Source organism: Moschus berezovskii, chromosome 14 (assembly GCF_049115385.1).
Source record: "Moschus berezovskii isolate FMDL1 chromosome 14, NW_MosBer_1.0, whole genome shotgun sequence".
Taxonomy (NCBI): Eukaryota; Metazoa; Chordata; class Mammalia; order Artiodactyla; family Moschidae; genus Moschus; species Moschus berezovskii.
The window spans coordinates 19,852,044-19,862,885 of record NC_142473.1 but is presented as its reverse complement, the minus strand read 5'-3'; the positions used below and the strand labels follow the sequence as shown (position 1 = coordinate 19,862,885).

Below are 10,842 nucleotides of genomic sequence, written 5' to 3'. Positions count from 1 at the left end.
TAAATAACTGCAAAAACAAATGCAACTTCATACTCCAAAAACCCTAGAGTTTCCCATTTGCTATTCAAATTAAACTTTGAGTTTGACTTCATCTGTAAAATCAGTTATTATATGGATTGAAATAGATTGTGAATACAAAAGTGCTTGGACACTACAAGAGTTGTCCAACAATAAGAATTTACAATCCGAAAGTTAGGAATCCTTCCACTGATTTATTCCATCATGTTGTTTGTGTAGCAAGGCGCCGGGACACGACAAACATTATCACTGCGTGAAACAAGTGACCTTACCTGAACTCACGTGTCCAGTCCCTGCTCCCGCTCTTCCAGGTGGCTGTCTACTCTTTGGCCTCTGGGACCAAACCTTTCTGAATTCGGATTCCGGCTTGTGCCACTTCTGGTTGCCTAACTTCAGACAATGTTCTTAGCTTTTCCAATCTCAGCTTCCCTACCAGGCAATAGTAAAGCCTCTCTTGCGAAACTGCTGTGACAAACACACGAGAAATGAACAGAAAGTCCTTTGCTTTGGTGGGTAAGTAATCACAACTCTGCAACTCCAGCGTCTGTCTTCCTGGGCGCGCGGGACACAGGAGACGTCAGCATAGAGCTGCTAGGCGCTGGGAGGATCCCGTCACCATGGCAACCGGAGACGCCTCGCGTTCCCCGGCCGCCAGAGGCAGAGCGAAGGCCAGTCGGCCGCGGGCCACGAAGACCGCGCCGGCATGAGGGGGGAGGAGGCGGCAGCAGCCGTGCCGGTGCCCGAGGCGGGCCGCGATGGCGAGCAGTCCCGGCCGCCCGCAGGCCTGGGGTGCGCGGCGCGAGGAGAGCCGGGCGGCGGCGGTCCCCAGGAGTCCCGTAAGCAGTGTGAGTTCCCTTCCAGCCGTGGACATGGTGGGAGGGACGTGGGCGAGGGGAAGCCTTGAAAGGCGAACGAGGAAAACCGCGGTGGGACTAGCTGAAGCCGCAAAGGGTTTGGAGGGAGGGATTGGAGATGTTGTTTTGGCAAAGTAAGGGCCAAAGGCATCTGATCCATTTCCCCAAGCCCTCCTTCATGAAAGGTTATCTGAGCCCAGGTAGCCTCCAACTTAATGGGTAGTGGCATTGGCCTGGAAGGTATTGAAAAAAATTGTGCATGTGTGTGTGTGTGTGTGTGTGAATACACATGCATATAGTATTCAAAATATTCAATTACAAAATATATTTTAATTATAAAATGTGTAAAATATATAAATTTGTTTTACCTATAGAAATGTGAAATTAATTTTTAAATACGTGAATTATATACACACTCATGGAAATATGCATATCATTTTTGTCAATTCCTTCATTTTACGAACCGGGAAACTGAAGTCTAGACTAGCTGAAAGGAAGTACCTTGCCCACCATCACTCAGTGCAGGAGAAATCCTTCAAACACTTAAACTCCCATCTCTTGAATTCTCCGTTCCTAAATTATGATTACCTGACCCTTTCAGAATCTCACAATTATGGGCCACATGCTGGCACACTGCTGTTGTTCCCTCCTGCCCTGCCAAACATACACATAACCTTCCAAGAAGTAAAAAGTGGTCCTGGTTCACAGTCACAACCAACAAAGCTGAAAGTTGAGTCCGCGCCAGGTCGAAGCGCTCATCCATCTTGTTCCATAAATTTACAGATATTTCCCAGCCCCGTGCGCCCCACACGTCTTCAGTAAGTGTTAAGGAATGATGAAGATGAAAATAACAGTCTGAAGAAGGTGAGCGATTCCCAGCCCTGCTGCAGAGCCTCGCTGATTGACCCTCTAGAGAGCCGCCTGGCTCCAGACGAGGAGCAGCGAGGGTTGGGCTGAAGCAGCTCGACTTCCGCTCCCCCAGGGACCACACACCCCGTCTTGGGAGCCGGGGACCTCCAGAGGAGCCTCAGAACTGCTATTGCCTGCCTCTCCCCTCAGCATCAGTCACAATATACCTGATTATCACGCCTTTTTCTTGTTCTTGTCAACAGCATGCAGGGACCTTATTTAGAGCAACTACGTTCAGTGTATATACACGCATTCAGTATATTTAAGGAATTCCTTACTCTGACTTGAAATTCTACCTGCAAATTTTATCATAAGCGATACTAGAATTTAAAGATTCTTTATTCCTTTTGGCTGTAGAAGTAAAAGGTGGAATTAGTCATTTGCTTGTCAACTGAACAAATATTGAGTCCTGATTGCGCGCCTGCCATTGGGCAGTTGCTGGGAAATGAGTAATGAATTAAGGCTAGTATCCAAACACTCACAGGCTCACAAGAGTCAGGGTGGGAACATATGAAGAGTGCCTGCCTCACCCTTCCTGAGCTCATCGTTTAGGGCCTGTGCTGAAGTGGAAACAGATTATTCATACCCGCACAAGTACCCATTTAATTTTCAATTTATTTTTAAGTCTTCCATGTCTATTTTTTGGAAAGGTTCCCAGTGTCTGTACAGCTTCTACTCCCTAATCACACATCTGCTCCCAAATATACACAGATAAAATGTGGTCCTTTCCCACTGAAACATCTTTGAATTATGTAATGGTGGCTATTTGAGCCCCACCAAATCTTTTGTCACCTCAATGTTACTTTTATTTATTCATTTTAGTGTTACCTTTAAAATAATTTGTAGTGCTCTCACCATGCTGGCTGAGCTATCCCAATATTCTCCGTTTTATTAAATCACTGAATCCAGTATTCTAGGTACCATCAGATTAGGGTAGTGTGGTGGGACCATAACCTCCCTTGATCTGAACATTATACTTCTATTAAGTGAGTCTCTATAAATTTATAATAGCTGTTTAGGCAGACAACAAATGCAAATGCAATCTATAGTTTCATGAATCAAATGCATCCTTAGTTTCTCTTTTCCCGTCTATCCAGTTGAAAACATTTGACCCAGGCCTTTTCTGTCCTATACTTATGCAGTTCCTTTGTTTGGTTCTAAATGCAGGTCGTTATATTATCCCCATCAATACCATCCTATGGATATGAACACTTCCAAGTTATGGAAGACCCTTTGAGTCCTGAGTTTGCCATTCAGCATATAAACCATTCACCAAGTCTGTGTCATTCTCATATTTGGTGAGTTTGCTGAAAGTTCCTATATTCAGATTAACTAATTAAATGGTGAACCCCACAGTTTCAAGTAGAGTCTCTGGAAGCCCCTGATCTGTCAAGTAGCATCTTTGGCTGGGCACTCTGCCTCCTATATGAATGCACTTTATCAAATGTCTTGCTGAGATGCAAATACTGTACTATGGCTACAACATCTCCCTAATCTAGCCAGCTTAGTAACTTGGTTTGAGAGGATCAGCTATGTTGTTCAGTTGCTAAATCATGTCTGATTCTTTGTGATCCCATGGACAGCTAGCATCCCAGGCTTCCCTGTCCTTCACTATCTCTTGGAGTTTGCTCAAACTCATGTCCATTGAGTCAGTGATGCCACCCAACCATCTCATTCTCTGTTGTCTCCTTCTCCTCCTGCCTTCAATCTTTCCCAGAATCAGGGTCTTTTCCAAAGAATCAGCTGTTCGCATCAGGTGGCCAGAGTACTGGAGCTTCAGCTTTAGCATCAGTCCTTTCAATGAACATTCAGGGTTTATAAACTGACTGGTTTAATCTCCTTGCTGTCCAAAGGACTCTCAAAGTTTTCTCCTGCACCACAGTTTGAAAGAATCAATTTTTTTTAAAATTTTTATGACTAGTTTTAAAAACTTTTGAAACTTACCTTCTTATCCAAAAGTGAAAGTCGCTCAGCTGTATCCAAACCTTTGTGACCACATGGACTGTAGTCCATGGAATTCTCTAGGCCAGAATAGTGGAGTGGGTAGCCTTTCCCAATCCAGGGATTGAACCAGGTCTCCCACACTGCAGGCAGTTTCTTTACCAGCTGAGCCATAAGGGAAGCCCCTCTTCCATAAAGTAGGAACAATTTTACCTTCCCATAGGCTGATTGTCAAGAAGAAAGACAGTATACATAAACTGCCTAGGGCATGGTAGCATTCAATAAACCATAGCATTTGTTAGTAGCCAACTTGTTTGCTTCCTTCCATTTCTTTGTCTTTTTTTGTCTTTCTTAGAGTGAGGAACGTTTGCCCCTACTAGCTGTTTATGAGTTTCCCAGGTGGCTCAGTGGTAAGGAATCCACCTGCCAATGCAGGAGACGAGGGTTTGACCCCTAGTCCAGAAAAATAACCTGGTAGGAAATGGCAACCCACTCCAGTATTCTTACCTGGAAAATCCCATTGACAGAGGAATCTGGCGGACTACAGCGCATGGGGTCCCAAATAGTTGGACATGATTTAGTGCACACACACGCGCGTGCACACACACACAGCTGTTTACAAGTCTGTCAGTTTTCATAGTTCCTTGAAACCTTTGATGATTTCTTCTGTGAATTCTTGTGAGAGAAGGGCTGAAATTTATCAAGAGACTTGAAATTACAGCAAGTGATCTCTTCCTTTCTACTGAGCTATTATAGGCTTTTCCTCTTAGCCAAATTTCTTAAACCCTTTTCTGCCTGAAGATCATGATTTAACTGAATTTTAAGCCAGAGTTAAACTTGAGTAATGCTGACCCACATTCATCTCTCATTCGTATAACTCTGAATTTGGGGGAAAACAAAACCAGACCCAGAGAGTATCTCACTCTACTTTGTTCATGTCTGAGGGTGTGTTTGGGTCGCACAAGCAGGAATGACCCAGACCCACAGCGAGAAGCAGTGGGTCCCTTGCCCCATTTGCGCCAGTCAGCACACAGTCAAATTTGTTCTTTATCAGTTATTCTGGAAAAGAGGACACCGGCCATATCTTTTCATCGGTCATTGAGATTCTCCATGGCTCCCTGGATTGAGCTTTTAAGCATTAGGACTAGAACCTACTGGCTGCCTGCTGTTCACAGGGCTGTGTGAGCAGACACACACATAGAGGAATCTGCACTCCACCTGATTGAACAATGCTTTAGTGCTGTTTGAACACACACTTGTTGAGCATCTATTATTTTTTAATATGTATTTATTTATTTTCGGCTGTGCTGGGTCTTCGTAGCTTCACACAGGCACTCTCTAGTTGTGGCAAGTGGAGGCTGCTCTCTAGTGTACCGGCTTCTCACTGCCGTGTCCCTCACTGAGGAGCACAGGCTCTGGGGAGCAGGGGCTTCAGTAGTTCACAGGCTCTAGGCTCAGCAGTTGTGGTACACAGGCTTAGCTGCCCCAAGGTATGCGGAATCTAGTTCCCTGACCAGGGATCGAACCCTATGTCCTCTGAGTTGGCAACGGGTTCTTAAACACTGGACCAGCGGGGAAATCCTGTTGAGCATCTATTATTATGTCACACTCTGTTCTAGGACTCATGAGCTGAACAGACAACACCTCTGCTCTCATGGTATATAGCCTGGCAAGGGAGACATACGGTACTAATAGTTACACAAATAAAATTGTGCATAAGTAAGTGAGGCTGCATACACATTGCAATAAATCAAATGAAAGAAAAGAGGAGAATACTATGAGCAAAAGTAACCGGGGACATTGTGGAGCCAAGGAAATTTTCCTTAAAGAACTGACATCTCAGCCTAGACCTGACATTCAGGTAGAAGTTACCCAGGCAAAAATAATTATGAGAAAGACAGTTCGGGCAGAGAAAATAGAATGTACAAAAGAGACAATGTGTGGGGATGGACAGAAAGGCCACATGGCCGGAGCTCAGACAGAAGAAAAAGGAGGGCTGACAGGAGAGTCTGGAGAGACAGATGGGCTCAGATTACTCCCTGGGCTGAGCAGAAGAAATGTAGCTAAAGAGCTTAGAAAAAATAGTCCATCCTCAACTAAAGCAGTGAAGTCTTGTGGCGCCAGGTTTGGAGGACAGGAAAAGGTCAAGTGACACTCCACTACAATTCAGGTTTATTCTTTAAAAAAACTGATGAAATACTGCTAGACTGTTCTGTATCATGTATCTGGATTGTAGGCTCTATGCATGAAAGTGAAAGTTACTCAGTCGTGTCCGACTCTTTATGACCTCATGGACTATACGGTTGATGGAATTCTCTAGAATACTGGAGTGAGTAGTCTTTCCCTTCTCCAAGGGATCTTCCCAACCCAGGGATCAAACCCAGGTCTCCCGCACTGCAGGCAGATTCTTTACCAGCTGAGCCACCATATATCTTTATTATTCACTGCTGTGTCCTCTGCCCCAAATGCCTGGCACAGAGTATGTCTTTAATAAGAATTTATTGAATAAATGAAAGTTTTCTTCAAGTTAATGAAGAAAGCTTCATATATTACTTCATAATATTTAAAAGAAGTTATCTGAAACTCAACCACAAAATATAACGTTCTCCCCCCCGCCTCCCCTGGCAAAGCTAAAAGTTACACTGGAAGGGATCTTTCCAAAATAGAGTCTGCAGGATGAAACACCTGCTATTTGTATGGAAGGATTTGTCTCTTTAAAAAATAGCTATTTAGGTAAATAATGGCCAGAAGTTTGGGCAGAATTTATGACAAGTAACCAATTTTGTTAATGCCTTTACAGGGAAGACGTTTTTATATTGTGAACCACATAAGAGAATTAAGGAAGTACTCGAAGAAGAACTGTATATTAAAAGAGATGAATGCCACATTAAACATCCACCTACAGGTAATCTCAGTGACAAATGAAGTATGTTTGCAAAATGGATATAAAATTGCCTGTTTGATGGCATTTATTATTTTATTTATTGCAAAACCATGGAAAAACAGCCCCCTGGGAGGTTCTTGGCTAATTTTATAATTATTTTGCCTCTGTCCAAATAAACTGCTGTATTTACATTGCTGTCCCACATTTTTTGTGGATCTATTTCTACTTAATGATAAGTAGAATTTTTTCCAAGTGTCTGGAAAGCATAGTAACATCTTCAATCTTTATCAATATAAGTAGTACCAATAACACTGATTCTCAAAGTATTGACTGCATCAGAATTATCTAGGAATTACCTGTTAAAAGCAGATAGCTGAGCCGCATCTAAGTCTGGGGTGGGGGCCCAAGAATTTGCATTTCTACCAAGTCCCAAGTTGATGATGCTGGTCCAGGGACCTCACTTTGTAAATCACTGACTCAGAAGAATCTAAGTCATTTTAAATAGGTCAATTCATCCCAGGATTTTATCTCACATACACATAGTATATGGGTTACATGGTCTGGGCGTTGATAGCTCACATTGATGATTCATTTGAAAAAAGATATGCTCTAAAGAGGGTTTCCCTGGGAGCTCAGCGATAAAGAATCTGCCTATCCATGCAGGAGATGCGGGTTCAATCCCTGAGTCAGGAAGATTCCCTGGAGGAGGACATGGCAACCCACTACAGTATTCTTAATCTGGAAAATCCCAAGGACAGAGGAGCCTGGCAGGTTAAGGTCGCACAGAATTGGATATGACTAAAACAACTGAGCATACACACATGCATGCTCTAAAGAATCCCTTATAGACATTATTTTGAAACTGCTGGAGCTCCTTATTTTTTATAGTTCCTTCTCAGTGATTTCTAGGTGCATATTTCATGTTTTAATGAAACCCTCTTGGATACCAGCAGTTGCTTGAAGATATAAAAGAAATGAGACATGACTCCTGTACGTAGAGAACTTGACATTTTCTGAGGAAAATTGTTGAACAACGGCTGTGCTTCAGTCGTGTCCAACTCTTTGCAACCCCATGGACTGCAGCCCACCAGGCTCCTCTGTCCATGGAATTCTCCAGGCAAAAATACTGGAGTGGGTAGTCATTTCCTCCTCCAGGGGATCTTCCCGACCCAGGAAACGAACCTATGTCTCAGATCTCCTGCACTGGCAGGCCTGTTCTTTACCATTAGTGCCACCTGGGAAGCCAAATTAGAGCAGTGGGACCCAAATTAGAGCAGAGGCTGCAGGCCCAGAGGTACAACTTTTCAGACTCTGTGACATAGTTTCACACTTTATGGGGTTTTTCCTGTTTCTTCACTCCCTGTTCTGTCCTGATCTATTTATTGATCTTAATACCAATGCCACATTGATACTACAGTTTTTAATAATGTCTTCTTTATCCTTTAAGAATCCCCCCCCCACTTTACGTTTTAAAACCAGCATAGAAACGCCTTTTAAGGTCTTCTTGTATCACCCATTCTTATGGAAAGAGAGGTCAAAGGAATGGCTAATTTTGTTCATACAGTGTCTTGAAGGAAAGTTTAAAGTTTTAGAGTTTGAACTCTATAGATGGATGCAGAATGACCAACTAGATTGTTTCTCTGAAACCCAATCTACATATACTGTTTCCCTGGTGATTAAAAAAAAAATTTAAGTCTATACAATCGTATTTGGGTCCACTTCATTTCAGAGATTACATAAAAGCTAATTTATACACTTTGGCCACCTCATGCAATGAGTTGACTCACTGGAAAAGAGTCTGCTGCTAGGAGGGATTGGGGGTGGGAGGAGACAGGGACGACAGAGAATGAGATGGCTGGATGGCATCACCGACTCGATGGACATGAGTTTGGGTGAACTCCGGGAGTTGGTGATGGACAGGGAGGCCTGGCGTGCCGTGATTCATGGGGTCGCAGAGAGTTGGACACGACTGAGCGACTGAACTGAACTGAACACTATTTGGATGGTGTGTTGATTCTTAATGGATAAATCTATTTATGTCAGTCTGGATAATTAGGAAAAATCATTCGGTTTATAAAAATTCATTTTTCTAGGCAATCTTCTCAAATATCGAGAGTGAAAGTGGCTCAGTCGTATCCAACTCTTTGCAACCGCATGGACTATACAGTCCATGGAATTCTCCAGGCCAGAATACTGGAGTGGGTAGCCTCTTCCTTCTCCAGGGGATCTTCCGAACCCAGGTATTGAACCCAAGTCTCCCACATTCCGGGCGGATTCTTTACCAGCTGAGCCACAACGGAAGCTCAAGAATGCTGGAGTGGGTAGCCTATCCCTTCTGCACATGATCTTCCCAACCCAGGAATCCAACTGGGGTCTCCTGCCTTGCAGGTGGATTCTTTACGAACTGAGCTATCAGGGAAGACCTCTCAAATATTTTTTATATAAAATGAAGACCGCGTGGGGTGCTGCATTTTTTATAGCATCCACCAGAGGTCGCAAAAAGGTGCTATTTTAGCCTAGAAAAAAAATCTTTGAAAGCTGAGAGTTGCTTCTGTAAGGTTAAGTTTTAAAGGGCTCTACTAGAGTCGGACACGACTGGCTGACTTCACTTTCACTTTTCACTTTCATGCACTGGAGAAGGAAATGGCAACCCACTCCAGTGTTCTTGCTTGGAGAATCCCAGGGCCGGGGGAGCCTGGTGGGCTTCCGTCTATGGGGTCACACAGTCGGTCAGGACTGAAGCGACCTAGCAGCAGCAGCGGCAGCAGCAATGATGAAAAACGGAAGTCTGCTATATTTTTTCATTTTCGTTTCTTCTCCTTTTCATGGCTGGAAGCCCCATGTGGACCAGAATAGGAAACTGGCGCCTAGGGAGAGTTCCACACTCTTCCAGCCTAGCCCCGAGAGCTAAGGCTGGCAGTGTGCATCAGCTACTGTAAACTGGAAGGTTTACAGTGACAAACCCTTTTAAATATCAGAAGAAAGATATGGCCTCTTTTGCTGGAGGACACATCTTTCCACACACACCCAGAATTCTGCATTAAACTCTTAGGGACTTTCAAGGACTTGAATGTAGTCTTCCCAGGAGACGCAGGAGACAGGGATTCGATCCCTGGGTTGAGAAGATCCCCTAGAGGAAGGCATGGCAACCCACTCCAGTGTTCTTGCCTGGAAAATCTCATGGAAAGAGGAGCCTGGAGGGCTACAGTCCATGGGGTTGCAAAAGAGTCAGACACAGCAGCAAGTGAGCACGCACACACATGACTGATAAGCAGCCATTCCTAGATGTTAGAAGTAAGTACACTTGACCCATTGTTTCTACTTCTCCGCTTATTGGCTCTGTCACCCATCCCATTTAGGCCTTTGCTTCCACGCATGCAAGGCAATTGTTCTTTTCCAGATTGCAAATGACCTTTGTTGTTAAGGTCAAATGTAGTGATCTTCAAGGTCAAATCCAATCCACAAACTCAACTTATCCACAGCAAATGACATAACCATTTACTCCTTCCCCAGAAAACACTTTCTCAGCTCAGCCTCCAGGTCACCATGCTCCAGTCTCCTGGTTTCAGTTGTACCACCCCTTCTCTATCCTCCTTGCTGACTCTGCTTCGTCTATGCTCTAAACTGTGTAAAACTCAGTCATAGACCTTTTCTGTATCCATACTCCCTCCCTGCAGATCATGCTTGGCCCCCTTGTGCTGACAACTCCAAAATTTATATTTCCGGCCTCTGATTTTCCAATTCCCAGAAGCCTACTTGGCTTGGATATCTAAAGGCCTCTCAAACTTAGCATGACCAGAACAGAACAGAATGAAAATCTTTAAAGATTTTTTAATATGGACCATTTTAAGTCTTTATTAAATCTTTTATAATGTTTTTGTTCTATATTTTGGGTTTCTGGCCACGAGGCATGCAGGATCTTCATTCCCTGGTGGTAGTGTTTTAGTTGCCAAGTCGTGTCCGACTTTTGCAACCCCGTGGACTATAGCCTGCCAGGTTCCTCTGCCCATGGGATTCTCCAGGCAAGAATACTGGAGTGGGTTGCCATTCCCTTCTTCAGGGGATCTTCCGAACCCAGAGATTGAACCCAGGTCTCCTGTATTGCAGGCAGATTCTTTACCAACTAACCTACGAGGGAAGCCCACATTCCCTGACCAGGGATCAAACCTGCACCCTCTGCATTAGAGTGAAATCTTAACCACTGGAACACCAGGGACGTCCCTAAATCCCAGCTTT

At 44.0% G+C, this 10,842-nt stretch overlaps 1 protein-coding gene across 4 annotated transcripts in view; it reads left to right on the top strand.

The window, feature by feature from the left end:
* Positions 1–585: 585 nt before the first annotated feature.
* C14H11orf97 (chromosome 14 C11orf97 homolog) overlaps positions 586–10,842 on the top strand; it is a 32,882-nt gene continuing 22,625 nt past the window's right edge. For 3 of the 4 annotated variants that reach the window (XM_088843442.1, XM_055422940.2, XM_055422939.2), the window contains exons 1-2: positions 586–863; positions 6,523–6,627. In XM_088843442.1, the coding sequence (XP_088699568.1) occupies positions 722–863; positions 6,523–6,627 (247 nt within the window). In that variant the 5' untranslated portion in view covers positions 586–721. The remainder of the gene's footprint in view (positions 864–6,522; positions 6,628–10,842) is intronic. The other variant, XM_088843441.1, reaches the window with a different exon arrangement.